The sequence below is a fragment of the Schistocerca piceifrons genome, chromosome 6 (genome assembly GCF_021461385.2).
Source record: "Schistocerca piceifrons isolate TAMUIC-IGC-003096 chromosome 6, iqSchPice1.1, whole genome shotgun sequence".
NCBI lineage: Eukaryota > Metazoa > Arthropoda > Insecta > Orthoptera > Acrididae > Schistocerca > Schistocerca piceifrons.
This window is the reverse complement of record NC_060143.1, coordinates 29,350,411-29,374,693: the sequence shown is the minus strand read 5'-3', so window position 1 is coordinate 29,374,693 and position 24,283 is coordinate 29,350,411. Positions and strand designations below refer to the sequence as shown.

The 24,283-nt window shown below is 38.0% G+C and overlaps 1 protein-coding gene across 1 annotated transcript in view; it reads right to left on the bottom strand.

The window, feature by feature from the left end:
• Positions 1–23,187, bottom strand: part of LOC124802831 (dynein axonemal heavy chain 2) — a 1,031,222-nt gene extending 1,008,035 nt beyond the window's left edge. Inside the window, 1 exon segment of the mRNA XM_047263843.1 lies at positions 23,071–23,187. Within this exon segment, the coding sequence (XP_047119799.1) occupies positions 23,071–23,187 (117 nt within the window).
• Between the last annotated feature and the right edge of the window lie 1,096 nt (positions 23,188–24,283).

Genomic DNA, 24,283 nt, shown 5'->3' with positions numbered 1-24,283 from the left:
TTTTGTAAACCTTATCAAGGAACAAGAGTGGCAAGATGTTTGTAGCGCTGATACAGTAGACGATAAATATAATGCTTTCCTCAAGACTTTTCTCGTGCTCTTTGAAAGTTGCTTTCCGTTAGAACGTTCAAAACAGGGTACTAGCACAAACAGGCAGCCTGGCTGGCTGACTAAAGGTATAAGAATATCTTGTAGAACAAAGTGGCAATTATATCAAAATGTTAGAAACAGTCACAATCTAAATGCAGTAGCCCATTACAAACAGTATTGAAAGGTGCTTAAAAAAAGTTATTAGGAAGGCAAAAAGTATGTGGTATGCAGATAGAATAGCTAAGTCTCAGGATAAAATTAAAACCATATGGTCAGTCGTAAAGGAAGTGGCTGGTCTGCAGAGACAGGTCGAGGATATAGAATCAGTGCGTAGTGGGGATGTCCGTGTTACTGATAAGTCGCATATATGTACAGTATTTAATAATCACTTTCTGAATATAGCAGGTGAACTAAATAGAAACCTAGTCCCAACAGGGAATCATATAGCGCTCTTAGAAAAAAGTGTTCCGAGACTGTTACCTGAAATGCTCCTCCATGATACTGACAAGAGGGAGATTGAGTTAATAATTAAATCACTAAAGACCAAGAACTCTCATGGATATGACGGGGTATCTAGCAGAATACTGAAGTATTGTTCCATGTATGTTAGCCCAGTACTTAGCCATATCTGTAACTTTTCCTTTAGGAGTGGTCGGTTTCCTGACCGATTAAAGTACTCGGTAGTGAAGCCACTTTAAAAAGGGAGACAGGGATACTGTTGACAATTATAGACCTATTTCTACGCCATCGGTGTTTGCTAAAGTTATCGAGAGGGTTGTATATACAAGGTTACTGCAGCATTTAAATTCACATAATTTGCTGTCAAATGTACAATTTGGTTTTAGAAATGGCTTAACAACTGAAAATGCTGTAGTCTCTTTTCTCTGTGAGGTTTTGGACGGATTAAATAAAAGGTTGCGAACGTTAGGTGTTTTCTTTGATTTAACGAAGGCTTTTGACTGTGTTGACCACAAAATATTACTGCAGAAGTTGGAACATTATGGAGTAAGGGGAGTAGCTTACAATTGGTTCGCCTCTTACTTTAAGAACAGAAAGCAGAAGGTAATTCTCCGCAATATTGAGAGTGGTAATGATGTTCAGTCCCAATGGGGCACTGTTAAATGGGGCGTTCCCCAAGGATCGGTGCTGGGGCCACTGCTGTTTCTTATTTATATAAATGATATGCCTTCTAGTATTACAGGTGATTCAAAAATATTTCTGTTTGCTGATGATACCAACTTGGTAGTGAAGGATCTTGTGTGTAATATTGAAACATTATCAAATAATGTAGTTCATGAAATAAGTTCGTGGCTTGTGGAAAACAATTTGATGCTAAATCACAGTAAGACTCAGTTTTTAAGGTTTCTAACTCACAATTCAACAAGAACTGATATTTTAATCAGACAGAATGGGCATGTTATAAGCGAGACGGAACAGTTCAAGTTCCTAGGCATATGGATATATAGTAAGCTGTTGTGGAAAGCCCATGTTCAGGATCTTGTTCAAAAACTAAATGCCGCTTTATTTACCATTAGAACAGTATCTGAAATAAGTGACATTTCAACACGAAAAGTAGTATACTTCGCATATTTTCATACGCTTATGTCATATGGTATTATTTTTTGGGGTAATTCTTCTGATTCAAAAAGGGTATTTTTGGCTCAAAAACGGGCTGTTCGAGCTATGTGTGGTATAAGTTCGAAAACCTCTTGTCGACCCCTATTCGATAGTCTGGGAATTTTGGCATTGCCCTCACAGTATGTATTTTCTTTAATGTCGTTTGTTGTTAGCAATATTAGCTTATTCCCAAGAGTTAGCAGCTTTCACTCAGTTAATACTAGGCAGAAATCAAATCTGCATGTGGAATGCACTTCCTTGACTCTTGTGCAGAAAGGAGTGCAGTATTCTGCTGCATCCATTTTCAATAAGCTACCACAAGAACTAAAAATCTTAGCAGTAGCCCAAACGCTTTTAAGTCTAAACTTAAGAGTTTCCTCATGGCTCACGCCTTCTCTTCTGTCGAGGAGCTCCTGGAAGAGCTAAAAAATTAAGCAATTTCCAGTGTTACATTCTTGATTTTCTTTATTTAAACTAACGACGTGTCAGCTGAATATGTTTCTTATATTTAATTTTATCTGTTTCTACAATCTACAACTGAATATGTTTCTTATATTTCATTTTTTCTACAATCGTGTTATAATTTCATGTATTGACTCGTTCCATGACCATGGAGACTTCTCCTTAATGTGGTCCCACGGAACAATAAATAAATAAATAAATAAAATAAATAAATAGATAGTTCACTTGTGATTGTGCAAGGTGACACTTATCAATATTAAATGTGTCAAGACCTTCTTAACCTGTCGAACATTATCGGTAAGCCGGCCGTGGTGGCCAAGCAGTTAAAGGCGCTACAGCCTGGAACCGCGCGACCGCTACGGTCGCAGGTTCGAATCCTGCCTCGGGCATGGATGTTTGTGATGTCCTTAGGTTAGTTAGTTTTAAGTAGTTCTAAGTGCTCGGAGACTGATGACCTTAGGTGACTATCTGCAAACGCTGAACATGCTCTTCCAGCCTTTTTACGGATATAATTATATCATCGAGTTACACCATGCATTTGTTTGGTTTTAAACCACTGAGGACTCCATGTAATAAACTTTGAAATGTAGCTGGTGCCGTTTTCATTCCAAAAAGTATCTTACAATATTGGTAGTGACCAGAAGTCGTGGTAAATACTCGTTTAGATCTATCCGAATTGTGCACCTTAATTTGATGATATCCAGTTCGTAAATCTAAGGTTGAAAAGAACTTGCACTGACCCAAATTATCTATGTATCAGTAATATTAGGGATCAGGTACACATCTGTTACAGTTTTTTCATTTAAGAATCTGAAGTCACAACAAAACTAATATTTCATTGTTTCATCTAGTGACTTCTTACGAACAATCACGATACTTACTGACGATGGACTATCACTATGTTCTGTAATCGCAACTGATAACTGCTGATTCAGCATTCCCTCTGCTGAAGGGTGTAAATGCTTAGGTAGTCGTTATCGGTTTCTAAATACAGGCAAAGATTGCCTGTTGGTATTCTATTTGTGTGATTGGTGTAGCAGGTAACACTCCTTGTGGATCGCTATGCTGTATTAATATTGATTCCATTAATGGTCTATCTTCACCCTGAAGGTGTTAACTTTTTCTAGCAATACCTTCCTCTTCGAGAACCTCTGACATAACTATAAGTAAAGCTTTCGGAAGACTCACTTCATCCCCCCCCCCAAAATTATCCACACTTATTGGCACTATAACCTGACCATTACTATCCCTTGTACGCGTAATAAACCTCCAAACAAAACTATGTTGCTCATTCGACATGTCATTACTTGTTATTGTTTCTACCAAACATATTATACCCTGCGAAATGCTACTGTCCACTGTTACCCAGACTAGTTTTCCTGTAGCTGCTGGTACTCTGTCATATAAAACAACTTTTAATGCACTTATACACAGTTTATTCGATACCACTTTTTCAATGGTTGCATCTTGTGATATAGAAACATTTACAACTGTTGTACCCAATGAAAATGACTTACCATAGAGTTCAGTTGTCCGTTGCCAATGTCTGATTCCAGCATGATGCCTAAACAGAAAATCTAACCCAAGTATCGCAATGACACCTTCTCCCCTCGTTGACAACACTTCCAATTGCTCATGAAACCTTGTGTTTCCAATTTTAAACCATAGTCGCATTGTCTCGATTGAATGTAGTCCACTGCCACCCATTGCACGCAACCTATACTTTGTCTCTTGTAGTCTGCTCTTATCCATGAGGTCCAGGCTTACAACCAATACATGTACGAGCCACCAATGAACAATCCATTTCTGCATGGACATTGAATGCACTTCTATTTAATGGGAACACTTCTCGATAGAAGGAAGATTCCTGTTGTCGTTTAACGATTTCTTTTTTCTATTATAGTTACCCTGTTTCTTTGTCCTACATTCCTGTACCTTGTAACCAATCCTTTGACAATTAAAAGTTTGAGGTTGGCGACACTGTGCAGCAGAGATAACAATATTTGTCCGACGCAAACATTTTCTTATCGTTCTGTGACTTAGTAGCACTATCTATCTCTCGCAGACAAGTGGCTACCTGCAGCGCTGTTGCTATATATTGTGGTTTTTCCTTTCTCACTTTGTGAGAAAATTCTGGAGGAATCCCCCTCAGGAACACATGCAGTACCCTGTCCTTAACCTGTCTCAATAAAACTGCAACAGTATCCGATTTGTTAGTCAACCCACAAGTTTGGACGTCCAACTCCTGCCTGAAAACGTTTCGGTTGTCTCATTTGGTAGTAGTCGCAAGTTACTTAACTTTTCTCGAAAGAAACGAGCACTATTTCGTTTTCTGTACCGTTGCTTTAAGCCATTTGCCAACTCTGTAAATGCCGTTACTTCACTCAATACCTCATGATACATGATGTACGTCTTAGAATCATCCAACAAGCGCAATTTGGCCATCTGCAATGATGTTTGTCCAGACCAGCTGCACAAGCTGGCTGCAGATAACAAGCGCTACAATAAAATTTAGCGACATCCTCCGATGTTTTGACAGAAAAAAAGGGAAATAAGTCTGGTGGCTACAGGACCCACGGATAGGGAAGGTACTGCCAGTTCTGATTTACCTCCACTTGGGCCTGATTGTGAAAGATCTCCCATCTGACTACGTAACTGCTGTGCCATTTGCTCGTTTTATTCTTTTAATAATTTAACCTGTTCTGTCATCACTGATACTGTGACTGCTGTAGTAGTTCATGTTTGTGCAGTTTTCTTTTATATCACGGTAAGCCTTATACCTCACACAAAATATACACTATAATGAATTTCAAAATCTAGTTATTACTTCATCTCATCGACAACCATACACACTTTACAAAGTTCTCTTTTGCATGACCATACTGCAAGTGGAATATATTACAGAAATAACCTAAGAGAAGGCGCTCTGTGCCTATACAAACGACATATTTTACAATCTACCGGTACAAAATACACCTTACTGTAACTGCCCACAAATTCAGATACCAGACTTTGCAAAAGTAACTCTGAACTCACTGTGTCTTATTCTGGGCATTATCACCATCAAAACATACATGAGTGAGAAACAAAGCTTTTCAGTGACTCACCACACAATTGTTGTAACTGCTGATGTAGCTCTGTACAAAATGCTACGTACAGCCCTCTGATGTTGATGCTGCAAGCGTCAGAAGCATGACCACTTTCTGACACCAATTTTGCATAAGGCGACTGTTGGGAGGGCGGAAGCAGAGTTGGTTCTGTGTCAGGAGGCACTCACACAGTTCGCTCCCTGCCAATTTTCCTCAGAAGGATGGTAGTGACAAGAGGTCGCCGATAGGTACAGTGAAAGGAGACTGAGAATTAGTTATTTATTTCTATAACAATAGAGGTAGTGTCTTGGCTTGTGGTTAGCATCGTCTGTCAATGCCGCTGGGAGCCTGTATCATACGAGTAAGCAGCATTCAGCCTGCTCAAGAGAGTTGACACCGCACACTTCGTTCCATCCAGCTGCTACACTGGGGGTTGACCACTTGCGGTGGCCCTGTAACTGGCTGTACCACGGTGCTGTGGCAGTGAGTGACGACACACACTGAATTGGGAGGTGCTCTGTCCCCTACTGCTCACCACCCTTCTTCGTTATCCGTCATTACCCATCATACTGCTAAGATTGTCGATGTGTAGCCGTGAGGTCTGACAATATTGGCCTGTCGTGCAGGTATACCCTATTCAGTCTGTCAAAATGGCAGGAACGCTGGTGTGCTGATCTTGGTGGGAAGGAAAGACCTCCAGGTCCTCCCATCTGCAACTGAGGCAGTCTGTGATGTTGAGCCCTGTGACTGTTGATTGTGGCAAGGTAGCCATTTCTCCCAGTAACAGCTGTTGTCCATAGTGTGCAGGAAATCTACAACAGACTTGTGCCAGAAGCCACTTCGCTGCAATCAAGGAGTTGAGTGCAAACACCATGTATGCCATCGATCCATCTGACTGATTGCCTTATGAGCTAAACTGCTGGGGTATTAATCGAGTGAAGTATTGGCTAATGTTTATCCAATGTCATTCGGCATGACAGCATCGGGCTTGCTGTCACGATGGTACAGTATCAGGGGTTATCCTTCTACCATGCTTACTTAATGAGTTTGTTATAGTACAGAACTGGTTCGTAAAAGCCCTTGGTACTGTTTGTTGCATTCGCCTTAACCTTCCTTTCATCACACAACGATGATGATGTGACCCTGTTTGGCTGCTTTGACCCACTATGTTCTGCTGAAGTCTGCTCCCTGGCTTGCCAGAAATGCTGATGTTGTGTCTTGCACTGATACAATCTTTGTGGCGAGATGTTTTCATTGTGGACATCTCATGTCCACATCGCCATAATGTAGTGAGATAGCTTTGCTCTGGAACTTCGAAAATTTTACCCATTTTACTGCCATATACAAGACTGGCATGCAACAGTGGGAACAAGACCCCAGTTGTAATTTATTAATTAGAAAGGTGAAGTAAGAAACATCCACAAAGCCTATATAAGTGTACATGATAAAGTGTTGAAATCTTATAAGAGTGATGTATCTGCAGGTTGGCTGGTTCAAATGGTTCAAATGGCTCTGAGCACTATGGGACTTACTTCTGAGGTCATCAGTCCCCTAGAACTTAGAACTACTTAAACCTAACTAACCTAAGGACATCACACACATCCATGCCCGAGGCAGGATTCGAACCTGCGACCGTAGCAGTCTCACGGTTCCGAACTGCGCGCCTAGAACCGCGGATCTGCAGGTCTATGGTGCATTCAAAAAGATTGATTTCTGAAAAATATGTTGCACATTTGCAGTCGTAAAAAAAAAAATTATACTGAAAGGCCTTGTTGCTCTATGTTGAGTGTGCTTAGAAAAAAATTCTGTGTTTTTTAAACACAATTGAAACTGTTTGCGATCATCAGATAAAGTTATTACTGTACTTATTTAGCACAAAAGTTATAATTTTTATGTAGTGTATTGTGTCATTCTTTATGACGAATACCAAGAAACTCTGACAGCATGTTGTATGTGTTTTTATTCCAAATGCTGTCTGTCCAGATCCATGAAACCATACTGTGCATTTTAACAAGAGCATAATATTTCCTTTCTTCATTCAAAGTTGCTGTTATTTAAAGGTTTTATCATTGTAATTATGACTATAAAGTGATTATTTTATATGGTGAAAATGTGTAATATTTCTATTATCTGATGCATGGATAAGATTCATGTATGGGTAGGCAGGTATTTCTGATTAGTTAGTGAAAGGTGATTTGTAGTGTCACAGTAGCCAAATTAATTTTACAAACGATGAAATATAATGAAATATTAGCCACAAATTATGATTATAGTATTGGCAATATAAATCCACTTAAACACTTGTCTACTGAATTTGAGAAAAGAGGAACAAGGTTTCTAGGGGCAATATACTTTCAGCTTGACTCTAGCTTTCGATAATGGAATATGAACATCTAATCACAAACTATTTTACAGTACTTTAAGTGCACTTGCATGCAACATAACTCCCAAATTTGATATAGAATCATTCACAATATTATTTCAGATGTCTCATTTAACTGTCATGCAGGAGTGAAAATATTAACTTTCAAATGAATGTTCATGGCACAATAAATAGTATCAAACACGTTACACAAGAACACTGAAATCTTATTTTTAAAGACATAGTATAAATATTGGAGAGATGACAGCTAATCACCTTATGTCAAATATGAAAGTGCCATTGTTAGTTTCATTCAAGCAGTTCCTGCATCTCTAATGTGGGTATCACATCTTCACTAGAGCTCAATACACAACTGAGCAAGTAATCTAAATTTACTTATTCAGAAGTGGTTGACAAACGGTTTTTTGTTTATAAGTGTTTTTAGCCCCTATGTTATTTCTGTACAAAACCCACTTTGAAATCCTATATTTATGCTTTCTCTTCTTCTTACTGGATTTGAGGTCTAATTCTATGCCACAATCTGAATGACAATACCTATGTCTGTCCAAATAATCACAGTTGACATCATACTGAAAACCGGGTAGCAAGATTTTTGGCAGGCACTTGTGGAAATAGCAGCATATAGTGCTAGTGCCATATTATCTGTCATGTCATTCGGTGAGGTGTCACTTTAGTTGCATGTGCAAAGCCATTTTATATCCCAGTTTCTACATGCATCAAAAGTGCACCAATTGGCCCCCACTTGAGTGGCTCCACAGAAATTATGTGTGGAAATACTAAATTCCTGTGGCATCACTTAAGTGTTGCCACTTAAAGATGTTTTGTGACACCACTTTCCGTCTCCCACACGGATTACCATCTTACATCCGCTATCTTGTGGCTAAATTTCGAAGCTCCATTCAATGTTTTGATTTTGGTGTTAGTAATTTTACTGTGTGCGGGTTTCCCAGTACCTCTAGGTGTGTAAAAAGTGGTGTTTGTTTACAGTTCAATGATCAGTATGAATTTTATGTGTTTATGGAAACAAAAAAAGGAGTTCTACAAAGGCAAAAATTGAGCATTGCTTGAAATTGTGGATGATATATAGGAAAATGGAGATGATTCTGTTTTACATATTGCAAAATTTGAACAACAAGCATTCACAGTATGTACATCAACAAACATAACCAATGTTAAACTTGCATAGGAGCACTGTGTCTACAGGTCCATCCAGCATACAAAACGATTGGTTAATGAAAATAATGTAGTAGCTGTATATTTATAAAGAAAATAAATTAAGACCCACTCAAAAAACTTATTTCTACCTTTTAAGTGCATTTAGAAACAATATCGTGAGCTTTCTTTGAAGTACAAGTGCAATAATTTATAAAAATGCTACTTCTGTACTTATCCCAATACAAAAAAATCAATTTTTTTTGTTGGTTAGCTGTGATGACAAAAATGATGTGTATTATGATTTCACACCGTCAGATGGCTTGCTGAGTACTGATTTAGATGTAGATGTTTGGTGAGTACCAAGCAACTCTGATATGATGAGTGAATTTTTATTATAAACGTTATCTGTCCTGAACCGTGGTGTTTAGTGTAACAGGAATATAATATTAAAGCTCTACATTCAAGGTTTCAAGTTTGCTGGTAGTTCAACGTTTTGCAATCGCAGTTAAGAGCACATATTGGTTAATTTGTGTGTGGTGACTGTATATGATGTTTCTATTACCTGATATATGGATAAGATCTGTGTGTGTGTAAATAAGTATTATTGAGTGCTTAGTGAAATATGATCTTTAATTCCACTGCAGCTCGCTTACTTCCACAATTGGTGAAAATTAATGCAAATCTGGCAGTATATTCAGAATCTAGTAATGGAAATTTCAATGCTGTTGAACACTTACCCAATGGATTTGGGAAAGGAAGTAATCAGATTTCTGGTGGTAGTATAATTTCATCTTGAGTGCAGCTTAAAAAAAGCAAATCATGAAATACACAGTGTATCATAAATAATGGGTTAAATACATAGAGCTGAAAGCGTCATACTATAAGCAAAACAGTCTAGTAAACATGGGCTGCACAGTTCACACATGTGAACTGTGAAACATACCTCTTCTATGACAGGCTCTTTGTTTTTCATATTTTGAGCGGTGGTGCTATGGGCCAAAACAAGAAAAAAAGTAAAGATAGCCTTTTTTCTTATTTTCGTCCGTAGTACCTCATTCCAAAAGATAGAAAGCAAAGAGCTCACAGTACGAGAGATTTTTTTCATAGAATTGAAGATGAAGAAGCGCTCATAGCTGTTAAGGTATGCCTTTTAGGACCCGTGTTCGCTGGACTTTTTTGCTCCTAGTATCGTGTACTTTCAACTATATGCATTTACGCCATTAGTTATGATACATCCTGCATATTGCAGTGGCTTTTGGTGTACTTGTACGAAGCATAACTCCAAAATTCGGTATAGAATAACTTTAATATTTCGTCTTATTTAACTGCTGTTGTGAGTAGGAGTGAAAATATTAAGTGTTAAGTTAAACTTAATAGCATCCAGCATCACACAAGAACTTGAAATTGAAATTTTGAGAACGTGGTGTTGTAAATGGGCTGTTTATGTTTTCTTATTGGCAACGTTACGTAGCGCTCTGTATGAAAACCACTGGCTATGCAGTGTGCAGCCTGTGGCCAGTTTGCATTGTTGTCTGCCATTGTAGTGTTGGGCAGTTGGCTGTTAACAGCGCGTAGCGTCGCGCAGTTGGAGGTGAGCCGCCAGCAGTGGTGGATGTGGGGAGAGGAATGCCGGAGTTTTGAAATTTGTAAGACTGGATATCATGAACTGCTATGTATATTATGATTTTTCAACATTATTAAGGTAAATACATTGTTTGTTCTCTGATAAAATCTTTCATTTGCTAACTATGCTTATCAGTAGTTAGTGCCTTCCGTAGTTTGAATCTTTTATTTAGGTGGCAGTAGTGGCGCTCGCTGTATTGCAGTAGTTCGAGTAACGAAGATTTTTGTGAGGTAAGTGATTTGTGAAAGGTATAGGTTAATGTTAGTCAGGGCCATTCTTTTGTAGAGGTTATTGAAAGTCAGATTGTGTTGCGCTAAAAATATTGTGTGTCAGTTTAAGCACAGTCATGTATAATTTTTTGTAAGGGGACGTTTCGTAGTGTAAATATTGGAAAGATGACAAGTAATCCTAAGATGCCAAACACTGACAGTGTCACTTCTGATTTCACCTGAGTTAGGATTCCACCCGTAATGTATCAGATTTTTTAATAGAACTCGAGTCACAGCTCTAACAGAACTCGAAATTGCCTTGTGTGATTTGAAAGTAATTAATAAAGTGCTTTCTGTTTATGAGCACAACCTCAGTTACAAGTTTCTGTGACATCTCTGTGTTATTCCCATGTAAAACCCAGTTCAAAATCCAACATTTGTTCTTTCTCTTCTTCTTACTAAATTCCTGGTTCAGTTCTAATGTCATAACCTGTATGACAACACTGATGTCTATACATATAATCATAACTGACCCCATACTGAAAAACAGTGCCATTATATTTTGACAGGAGCATGTGAAAAAAGCAGTATGTGACACCACTGCTGTATCACCCACAATGCCACTTGCTGCGGTGACACTTTTGTTGCAAGTGGAAACATGGCTTAAGTGCTGTAGAATAATTTTTCTGTTGTATGATGCTTGGCTATAATGGCCTAAGCATTATCATTAGGCCCATTACATCTCACTGAATTGAACATTTACATATTGCTTTATGAACCCTTTAATGCATTTCTTCGATGTATCCTATAATGAGCAACATTTTTTTTAACAAATCCGTTATGTAGTTAAGTGTATACACTCTAGTGCAGCTGCTAAGCTGCTAGTAGTTCTTCATAGCTAACGTAAATGGCAGGATGAACTGAACCAGTTGGACAATCAGCTGTGTGAATGTACTGCCGCGCGTGTATTTTGGTGGAAAGTAGAGACGTTTTTTGGTGTTTGTGCACTGATTTCTGGGTTTGAATATTTACGATAGATTTGAAATTAGGTTTGTTTTTGTGTTTGTAGCAATTGTCAACAATAATGCTTTGTTAATTTAACTAAAACTTTTTCAATATTTTTTTCGTAATGTAGGCACTATAAACTAAACATGGAAGTTTTTACGGCTTGAAATAAAAAATCATGCATTTAAGGGTTAACTGTGTTAAAGCTATCTCCAGTTTTAACTTGAATCTGTTCATTTTACATCTATGTGGTTGAAACACAGCAATGTAAGTTGCCATTTTCTGTCTTCTTTAATATAAATGAATAATTGCCGAAATAAATTATTTTGTTACCTTTTTGATTATTATTTATTCCTTTTTTATTAAAAACAATAAGTTTTACCATAAAAAAGACGACAGTAAGTGAGGCTTTTACTTATCGCTTGTCGTTGCTTGGGTGCCTATCATAACATCTTCTTCAAAAGCAACAGTGAGAGCCAGAGATAAAACTTGGTTACATTATTTTTCTAAATTATTCTGTCTTTCAGCTTTTTTTTGCAACATTGTTGTTCAAGTTAGCTAGAATATGACGAAGTTTAGTGCTACCTCATGCAGTAAACTGCAAAGTTACATATGTGATACTTTCGAATGCGATGTATTTTCTGCTGTAGAATGTATGAGAAGTCAGTGAAGTCTGAAAAGAAATATTTCATTTCTCAACGTATCAGTACAACCTAACACAAATGTGCACTTTGCAAGGCTATTGAGGAGAAGATTGCTTTGATTCCAATGGCAGTTGCAACATCAAGTCGAAACTCGTAATTTGAAGTTGACTTACCAGAATCCCTCTGTGTAAACTACTGAATCCTACATCACGACTGTTTTTAGAGAAGTATAGGGAAGAATCCGTGCCCACTGAGTCAAGTGTGCAAAAATGATACTTAAATGAATGTTATGATGATTTAATGAAAGTCATGTAAAAGGGAAGGTTAAAAAGATAAAATGATCTGGATTTCAATTGATAAGTCATCTTATCCCATGGGACGTTTTATTGTCAATGTCATTGTTCGACTATTTGATCCTTCATGATGTGAATCAACATTCCTGCTTACAGCATATGTCTGGACAAGATTAAAATTACAATTAACACACAGTTATTTATCAATTCGTTGCATTTACTGTTCCCTGAAGAAATTCCATATGACAGTAAATTGTATTACACCTCAGATGCTGCACATGTCAGGACAACTTTAAAAAGTGCTATGTGCAAACATGGATCACGTGACCTTCATAGCACAGGGTTTTCACTGGGTGTCAGAAGAGGTACCAAGCTTCTTTCAGAATGTCAACAACTTTATTTACAGTACTAAGTCGATTTTTGACAAGATCCCATCGAGGATTCAGACATTTAAAGATACTGCATCAGATGTAGCTCTATCCCCTCAAGATGTCATAATGAGCCAGAGGATATGGATATTAGCGTTAGTTCACTATGCTTCAAATTTCACAAGTATAACTAAGGCGGTCATCACTCTGGAGGATGAAGCACTTCAGTTATAGCAGTAAAGAAACTTCTAAAATCTTCGACAGTGAGAAATGATTTAATTCTCATTGCAGTGAACATCAGTTTCCTACAACAATCTATCTGCCAACTTCAATAAACACGGCAGCCTTTCGTGAAGTGAAGATAGAATTGTGGATGATTCAGTGCAAAAATTGGAGAGTGTGCTGGGGAAATGGTGCTCCATAGTTAGGAAAAGTGTAAGATGGAAATTTCGAAAAATCTTGATCTTGACAAAATTAGAAACTTCGCAAAAATTCTACAAAGTTCCATTCACGTAGAAATTTTTAGGTATGTCCACTTAACCTCTGTAGATGTGGAGAGGACATTTCCTCACACGAAAAATGTATTACATGACTGAAAATGCAAAAGTATTTGATTGTCATGTTCAACCAATAAGCTAATAAGTACTGTAATGAATATGATTTAAAGAAACATTTTCTTGGATCTGTCAACTACAACTGGCATTTTGTTGAAAATTTTAAAATAGCATTAAAAATACAGTGCAACACGATGTTAACATAATGCTGATTGTACGCTTGTCTGAATAACGCACTCTAATAAATAAAAAAGGTATATTTGAACTTTTTATGTACTGCTTTTTAGTTCCTATTTTAGCTAGTTTCAATGCATGTTGCCTCACTATTTTAATAACTGCAGTGCCAGTGCCTAAACTTCTGGTCTCTGATCACTGCATTTTAAGTGAAAATTTGATTCAAATCTTTTGACTTATTTCACATCCACGAAGATAATTTCGCTTAAGATCTGTGGAAGGTACATCAAAACGTTTTCTCTTTTTAAATATTTGCTGTGTTCTAGTTTTCTGACATTGTCTACGTCCTGCAGGATCTCCTATTTATACTTCTATTGGAACTAAAAATACATCCAATCGAATCAAATCTTTGAAATCCGTGTCATCGTTGCTGGAGCCATTGGAGCCATCATTAGTACATCTACATATCTTACAGAATTATGATGTCATCGGCGAACCTCAAAGTTTTATTTCTCTCCATGGATTTTAATTCCTACTCCAAATTTTTCTTTTGTTTCCTTTACTGCTTGCTCAATGTATATATTAAATAACATTGGGGATAGGCTACAACCCTGTCTCACTCTCTTCCCAACCGCTGCTTCCCTTTCATGCCCCTCGACTCTTACAACTGCCATCTGGTTTTTGTACAAATTGTAAATAGACGTTCGCTCCCTGTAATTGACCCCTGCCACCTTCAGAATTTGAAAGAGAGTGTTCCACTCAACATTATCAAAAGCTTTCTTTAAGTCTACAAATGCTAGAAATGTAGGTTTGCCTTTCCTTAGTTTATGTTCTAAGATAAGTCGTAGGGTCAGTATTGCGTCCCGTGTTCCCAATTTTTCTGCGGAATCCAAACTGATCTTCCCCGAGGTCCGCTTCTACCAGTTTTTCCATTCGTCTGTAAAGAATTCGCGTTAGTATTTTGCAGCTGTGACTTATTAAACTGATAGTTCGGTAATTTTCACATCTGTCAACACCTGCTTTCTTTGGGATTGGAATTATTATATTCTTCTTGAAGTGTGAGGGTATTTCGCCTGTCTCATACATTTTGCTCACCACATGGTAGACTTTTGCCATGACTGGGTCTCCCAAGGCCGTCAGTAGTTCTAATGGAATGTTGTCTACTCTCGGGGCCTTGTTTCGCCTCAGATCTTTCTGTGCTCTGTCAAACTCTTCATGTAGCATCATATCTCCCATTTCACCTTCATCTACATCCTCTTCCATTTCCATAATATTGTCCTCAAGTACATCGCCCTTGTATAGACACTCTATATACTCCTTCTAACTTTGCTTTCCATTCTTTACTTAGAACTTGGTTTCTATCTGAGCTATTGATATTCTTACAAGAGGTTCTCTTTTCTCCAAAGATCTCTTTAATTTTCCTGTAGGCGGTATCTATCTCACCCGTAGTGATATATGCCCCTGCATCCCCACATTTGTCCTCGAGCCATCCCTGCTTAGCAATTTTGCACTTTCTGTCGATCTCATTTTTGAGACGTTTGTATTCCTTTTCGCCTACTTCATTTACTGCATTTTTATATTTTCTCCTTTCATCAATTAAATCCAATATCTCTTCTGTTACCCAAGGTCTTCTACTAGACCTCCTCATCTTTTTATCCACTTGACCCTCCACTGCCTTCACTATTTCGTCTCTCTTCTTCAACCGTGTTTCTTTCCCCTGTTCTTGTCAATAGTGCCCTAATGCTTCCTCTGAAACTCTCTAAAACCTCTGGTTCTTTCAGTTTATCCATGTTCCACCTCCTTAATTTCCCACCTTTTTGCAGTTGATTCAGTTTTAGTCTATAGTTCATAACCAGTAGATTGTGGTCAGAATCCTCGTCTGCCCCTGGAAATGCCTTACAATTTAAAACCTGGTTCCTAAATCTCTGTCTTTCCATTATATCATCTATCTGAAACGTTCCAGTGTCTCCTGGCCTCTTCCACGTGTACAACCTTCTTTAATGTTTCTTAAACCAAGTGTTAGGTATGATTAAGTGATGCTCTGTGCAAAATTGACCAGGTGGCTTCCTCTTTCATTTATTACCCCCATTCCAATTTTCACCTACTACGTTTCCTTCTCTTCCTTTTCCTGCTCTCGAATTCAAGTCCCCCATGACTATTAAATTTTCGTCTCCCTTCACTATCTGAATAATTTCTTTTATATCATCATACATTTCTTCAATCTCTTCGTCGTCTGCAGAGCTAGTTGGCATACAAACTTGTATTACTGTGGTAGGCGTGGGCTTCATGTCTATCTTGGCTACAGTAATGCGTTCACTATGCTGTTTGTAGCAGCTTAGCTGTGCTCCTATTTTTTTTATTCATTATTAAACCTACTTCCGTTTTACCCCTATTTGATTTAGTATTTGTAACCCTGTATTCACCTGACCAGAAGTCTTCTCCCCCCTGCCTCCAAACTTCACTAATTTCCACTATATCTAACTTTAACATATCCCTTTCCCTTTTTAAATTTTCTAACCTTCATACCCGATCAAGGGACCTGACTTTCCATTCTCTGACCTGTACAACATCAGTGTTGTTTCTCCTGATAACAACGTCCTCCTGAGTAGAGATCCAAATGGGTTACTATTTTACCTCTGGAAAATTGCCCTTAGGAAAAATTATGGCTGTAGTTTCCCCTTGCTTTCAGCTGTTCACATTAAAAGCACAGCAAGGCTGTTTTGGTTAATGTTACAGGGCCAGATTATGCAGACTGTTGCCCCTGCAACTACTGAAAAGGCTGCTGCCCCTCTTCAGGTACCACACGTTTGTCTGGCATCTCAACAGATACTCCACCATTGTGGTTGCACCTACTACAGTATGGCTATCTGTATTGCTGAGGCACGCAAGCCTCCCCACCAATGCCAAGGAGTATGGTTCAAGGGGGATGAAAGTTATTTGTAGAGTTAGTATTTGAACCTAATATGAATATTTTATTAGGACCAAACACTAACTCTACAAAGAATTCAAGTTTTTAACATTAACACAGAATGGAGGAAGATATATAGGTAGACATGTGCTCAACAGGCAGCCAGAGTGCATTAAATGTCAAGTTGATGATGGGGTGAAGTATGAGAATGAATTAAAGGGCTTTCTGCTGATTGGCTCTGGCTACAATAACACAATAGTCATTATGTTAACTGATCCTTCCATTGCTTCTTGCTTGAACATTATAATAGTAAATCATAATGTCAAGTCATTTAATTGTATTGGGCATAAAATAAATTAAATACAGGTATACATATTTGTCTTCTTTCCACATTCCAGAAATCACTCCCTGTGGGATTCATGCATAAAGTTGCTGAGATATGATGTAAAATTATCTATATGTTATTAAAACAGTACTCTCAGAAACCAATGTCTATGTTATTATGAGCCAATTTATTGACCACAGTTTATTACAGGCCATGAGATCCAATTATTCCTATCTAAACAATCGCCTAGTATGGGAGTGCTGTATACTGGGAATATCTATGTGCACCCTACTGAGGGTCATGAATGATATGAGCATCATGCCCTACATTTACATCATAGTAGTTAGTCTTTTGGCAGTGAGTCATCCAACAATCGCTGAAACATGTTTTCATTATTTTCTCTCATACATATGAGCCGTTTTCTTCAGTTGGGATGATAGTACAGAATTCTCTGCAAATCCACCAACCTATCTCTATGTAGAAGAATCAGTATTCTGCATTTCCTGTCCAACATTGGGAAGATGTCAGTTAATTTAAAAAAAAGCTTTACCATGAAACACAGGTGTCTATTAAACCACAATACTCTTTTCCCAAGCTATCACATGACATTAAAAATACTGCACCAGATACCTATTGTTTCTAGTGGATCCATTATAATCTATTAGTGATTGTTTCATTAAAGAAAGAAGACAACAATTAATGTAATTTAAAATCCTCTTGCTACTTGTCAATCTATGTACAAAACGAAATCAGAAAAATCTTCAATGAACTTAGCATAGGGAAGATAGCTTCAAAAATGTTACAGTGTACCACTGCCATGAATGACATGGAGTTATTGGAAATTACATTGTCCTGCTATTTCCTGAAAAATACTTTCCACAGTCAAAGAAATTTTTTTTATCAAGAGTCACACTGGTTTTTCTGGGTGAAATCCGAATTATACCATTAGTGTTTTCGTAATCTTTCTGAAATAAAGATTTATCACTATGTCCGTGGCAACAGCCCAACAAAAGTAATTAATTAATTTCTGCAATTGGTAAGAAATTATTTCGAATGAAATATTAAAAATTATTGTTTCCTGTTTTCCCAGATTTTGATGGTCAATTATAAGATCTTTGCCACTAAACATCTTTTTTTAAATTTTTGTTCCTAATATGCTTTGACATCCCTGAAGACAGACATAAAGTTGCAGAAACAATAATCTAATCATACTTATCACTGCCATTGTTGTATATGAATGTGTCATAGCACTAAAGGATTGCACAACAGGGCCTATCTTTTTTCGTCTCAAAATGATGAAAGGTGGTTTGCTCACAGTTCTTTCACAAAACTTGACTGATCAGGTTTAGACACAGCAGATGTGAGACAAACAGCAAGCTGCATCTTCTCGTCAGCTGCCAATTAATGGCCTCTCCTCTACACTTTTACGTGAAGTAAACTTTCCTTAGCATGTGATCTCTTGAATCTGCTTAAGCTTGAAGAAGAAGACTTGGAATTAGTAATATTAGTCTCAGTTGCTACTCATAGGGCCCAGTCTCGTAGATCTCCATTGTAATGGTGCACTGCCTCTCATGAGCAGTTCTAGATGGTTCGTACCTCCATAAAACTCTCTAACGAACTGTTGGATAGTTCTTATGGGCGCTCAGTTGTGAGGTCATCAGAGAAAATAACTGTTGTTCATGTTATTTATGCCAATTTAGTGGTTTATGTGGGTCATTAATCAGGGATAACAGGGCACTGTGGCCACTGCATATAGTAAATCTTTTTGATAGTTTTTCTTTTACAGTTTTGCTGGTTACATTTTGATGCACATTTGTTATTTTATGTGAGTCTTTCTTTTATATAGTTCACGATCAGAATTTACAAGCAAAATCGAGTGTGTACACTGCTGAACATTAAGCATTAAACACAATGAATATTTGTTCAGTTTTGTCACTGTTATTAACATTTGTCTTACTGCAAAAGCAACTGGTATTTATTATGAATATTAAATGAGTTACAAATTTGGGTGAACAGTAACTGTGACAATCGTTTCAGAAAAACGAAAACTGAAATTCGCTTTATAAATTACTAAGACATCAAGATGTGCTATCTGTTCACATATGCACTGTTTACCTAGGATATGCGCCCACAGCGCATTTGGGGGTATACATTTCTCCACCTGCCTGGTAAGCTACAAATTTCGCGATTTTCAACCATTTTTAAAAATACTGTCAGTGTGTCTTAGAAGCTAAAATTTTGGCAGGGTATATCTTTTGATGTATTCTTCCTGTATAAAAAATGTCGGATTGGAAAATTCCCTTACCAAGTGAGGGATACACTTTGAGTTATTTATATGACCCCATTTATATGTTTACATAACACAGTCTCAATCTTCAATCTCTGCATTATATATGTATATATATATATATAAGTTAAGGATACTATAATCCAGGAATTCTGCTGTAGTCAGTGATTGGAACTAGGCTTGAAAATTGTTAATAAAGCTTTAACAGCAGAAAGTGCGATCTAAATGGAGAAGACAATGCGTCCCAAAATAATGACATTTTTCACATATTAATTTGTTTCACGAATTACACGGAAAATCCGATGACTGGAGAAATTATTTGCAAATGGAAATCGTGACATATAAATATCTATTGCCACTTATAACTCCTCATATAACATTGCAAAAAAGACTGCTTGAACAGCTGATAGCGACAACAATATTTATGGCAATAGGGAAACGTTACAAGGTTTTAGAATTTTCGACAGCAATGTCGAAGCAAATATTGAGCGACACAATACCGGTCACATACAAAGCTATGTAACTATTCTGTGTCAGCATTTAATGAAGACAAATAAAATACCTCAGTTATGTAATATTTTGCGCTACATTATGACAAGTTAGAGATTACATTTTTAGATGTGTTTTGAAGTTAATACATTTTAATTAATAATAGGAGTTACCAATGAGGTATCTTGTACTAGTTTCTGATTACTAGTATATGAGAATTTCCGAATCTCTGGCTGTAGACTACCAACAACTTATTATAAACTTCTGCAACCAGGATATAAAACTCCATTTTAAACTATAGATAGGGGTTCGTAGTCTATATGAAAAGTTGTACTGTAAATATTGTGGTAGTGAATTGTGCAGTTCACCTTTAATCCATTCTTCTTATGAACTATGTTTATTCGTGTGAACTGTGAAGCTCAAGGTCTGGAACCATCGTATTCCGCTGGTCTATTGTGGAAAACCTTCAGTTTCGTTCTGAACTGAGTAATATAAGTTTCATTTACAATCAGCTTGCACGAAGATGGATAAATTGAAATTGTATATCATCATCATCATCATCATCATCATCATCATCATCATCTAAGACTGATTATGCCTTTCAGCGTTCAGTCTGGAGCATAGCCCCCTTATAAAATTCCTCCATGATCCCCTATTCAGTGCTAACATTGGTGCCTCTTCTGATGTTAAACCTACTACTTCAAAATCATTCTTAACCGAATCCAGGTACCTTCTCCTTGGTCTGCCCTGACTCCTCCTACCCTCTACTGCTGAACCCATGAGTCTCTTGGGTAACCTTGCTTCTCCCATGCATGTAACATGACCCCACCATCTAAGCCTGTTCGCCCTGACTGCTACATCTATAGAGTTCATTCCCAGTTTTTCTTCGATTTCCTCATTGTGGACACCCTCCTGCCGTTGTTCCCATCTACTAGTACCTGCAATCATCATAGCTACTTTCACATCCGTAACCTCAACCTTGTTGATAAGGTAACCTGAATCCACCCAGCTTTCGCTCCCATAGAACAAAGTTGGTCGAAAGATTGAACGGTGCACAGATAACTTAGTCTTGCTATTGACTTCCTTCTTGCAGAAGAGAGTAGATCGTAGCTGAGCGCTCACTGCATTAGCTTTGCTACACCTCGCTACCAGTTCTTTCACTATGTTGCCATCCTGTGAGAATATGCATCCTAAGTACTTGAAACTGTCCACCTGTTCTAACTTTGTTCCTCCTATTTGGCACTCAATCCGTTTATATTTCTTTCCCACTGACATTACTTTCGTTTTGGAGATGCTAATCTTCATACCATAGTCCTTACATTTCTGTTCTAGCTCTGAAATATTACTTTGCAAACTTTCAACCGGATCTGCCATCACAACTAAGTCATCCGCATATGCAAGACTGCTTATTTTGTGTTCACATATCTTGATCTCACCCAGCCAGTCTATTGTTTTCAACATATGATCCATAAATAATATGAACAACAGTGGAGACAGGTTGCAGCCTTGTCTTACCCCTGGAATTACTCTGAACCATGAACTCAATTTACTGTCAACTCTAACTGCTGCCTGACTATCCATGTAAAGACCTTTAATTGCTTGCAAAAGTTTGCCTCCTATTCCATAATCTCGTAGAACAGACAATAACTTCCTCCTAGCAACCCGGTCATATGCCTTTTCTAAATCTATAAAGCATAGATACAATTCCCTGTTCCACTCATAACACTTCTCCATTATTTGCCGTAAGCTAAATATCTGGTCCTGACAACCTCTAAGAGGCCTAAACCCACACTGATTTTCATCCAATTGCTCCTCAACTAATACTCGCGCTTTCCTTTCAACAATACCTGAGAAGATTTTACCCACAACCCTGATTAAAGAGATACCTCTGTAGTTGTTACAATCTTTTCTGTTTCCATGTTTAAAGATTGGTGTGATTACTGCTTTTGTCCAGTCTGATGGAACCTGTCCCGACTCCCAGGCCATTTCAGTTATCCTGTGTAGCCATTTAAGACCTGACATTCCACTGTATTTGATGAGTTCCGACTTAATTTCATCCACCCCAGCTGCTTTATTGCACTGCAATCTATTGACCATTTTGTTCACTTCCTCAAATGTGATCCTATTTCCATCATCATTCCTATCCCATTCTACCTCGAAATCTGAAACATTACTGATCGTATTTTCACCTACATTGAGCAACTCTTCAAAATATTCCCTCCACCTGCCCAAGGCATCCACAGGATTCACTAGCAGTTTTCCTGACCTGTCCAAAATACTTGTGCATTTCCTTCTTACATCTCTTTCGAAGACTGCTAATTACACTCCAGAATGGTTTTCCAGCAGCTTGGCCCATAGTCTCCAACCTGTTTCCAAAGTCTTCCCAAGATTTCTTCTTGGATGTTGCAATTATCTGTTTGGCTTTGTTTCTTCCTTCAACGTAACTTTCTCTGTCTACCTGAGTTCGAGTATGTAGCCATTTTTGATACGCCTTCTTTTTCCTTTTACAGGCTGCCTTGACTGTGTAATTCCACCAAGCTGTTCGCTTCATCCTACTTTTACACACTACTGTTCCAAGACATTCTTTAGCCACTTCTAGTACTGTGTCCCTGTACCTTGTCCATTCCTTTTCCAATGACTGTAATTGACTACGTTCAACTAACTGGTACCTTTCTGAGATCGCTGTTATGTACTTGTGCCTGATTTCCTTATCCTGAAGTTTCTCCACTCTTATCCTCCTACATATGGACTTGACCTCCTGCACTTTCGGCCTCACAATCCCAATTTCACTGCAGATTAAATAATGATCAGTGTCAGCAAAGAATCCCCTGAATACACGTGTGTCCCTCACAGCCTTCCTGAATTCCTGATCTGTTATTATATAGTCAATGACAGATCTGGTTCCCTGCCTTCCCAAGTATACCGGTGAATGTTCTTATGTTTAAAAAAGGAGTTTGTGATTACTAAGCCCATACTGGCACAGAAATCCAAGAGTTGTTTCCCGTTCCTGTTGGCCTCTATATCCTCTCCAAATCTACCCATAACCTTTTCATACCCTTCTGTTCGATTTCCAATCCTAGCAATAAAATCACCCATGAGCAGAACACTGTCCTTGTCCTTTACTCTAACAACTACATCACTGAGTGCCTCATAAAAACTACTTATCTTGATCTGTCCCTCCACAATGCGAATATACTGACACAATCCTAATTTTCTTGCTAGACACTGTCAAATCTATCCACATCAGTCGTTCGTTTACATACCTTACTGCAACTACGCTGGGTTCCATTTCTTTCCTGATGTAAAGCCCTACACCCTATTGTGCTATTCCTGCTTTGACTCCTGACAGGTAGACCTTGTATTCTCCCACTTCCTCTTCTTTCTCACCCCTTACCCGAATGTCACTAACAGCTAAAACGTCCAGCCACATCTTACTTGCAGCCTCTGCCAGCTCTACCTTCTTCCCAGAGTAGCCCCCATTAAAATTAATAGCTTCCCATCTCATTACCATTTGTTTGCAAGGGTATCTTAGGAGTCCCCGGTTATTGAAACTGTATAGTATCCAGAAATTAGACAGTAAAAATTTCCATCTGTAGAAATATCGGTTGCAAGATGTTTTTTGCGCTGAAAAAGTGCTTAATAACCTTGAGAGAAAACCGAGGCTAAATGAAGCTGGTGAGAGTCAAGCCACTTGGGACGACTTAAATGGGAAGGTGATGCTCATTCTATCTACTGCGATGGAGTTTGACGACTGCAATCTCTTATGATGTGTACAAATGCAGCGGAAATGTGTGCCAGACTAAAGACTATTCATGAACATCGATCTGTAGTTAATAAAATGGCCTTCAAGCAGAATTTTTTTTGATTACAGAATGTCGCAAACAGACAACATAACAAAACACATCAGTCAGGTTGAGTTCTTGGAACAAGCATTAACTGATATTAGGGAACTGGTTACAGAAGTTGACAAAATGGCTAAAATTTTGAGAAGCCTACCAGCAAAGCTTGTAGTTTTTTCAACTGCCTGGTACTCGTGTGCTGAAGATCAACAAACGTTTGATAATTTGACTAAGGTTATTGAAAGAAGAACAAAAACTTTTACAATGTGTTGAAAACTCAACAGCCTTAACAGCAGTTAACGTGGACGAAACTTGCATGTTCAGTTCAAATAACGGTAACAACAGTGCAACTAACATGGTCAGTAGAAAAGACGTTGAATGTTATTAGTGTCACAAAAAGGGAGATTTTAAATCCGAGTGAAGAAAACTTTTAGCAAAACTAACTACGAAAACTGACACATCTGCTCACCAAGCTTTGAGTGCAGAACATGAGTATGTTTTTGCTCCAGGTTGCGAAAACATTTGGTTATCTGACAGTGCTGCGTCAAAACGTATGACATCAAACTAAGAGTGGTTCAACATATTTAAGCCAATTCAGTCGGCTGACTCATTTGTTCAAATTGGAGACAACTCAATCGTCAAAGCAGAAGGCATTGGATCAATTGAAGTATTGTCACTAGTTGAGGGCAAATGGCAACCTCGCCCTTTGGAAAACACATTGCGTATTCCTAAGCTAAAGAAAAATTTGTTTTTGGTGTGAGCAGTCAC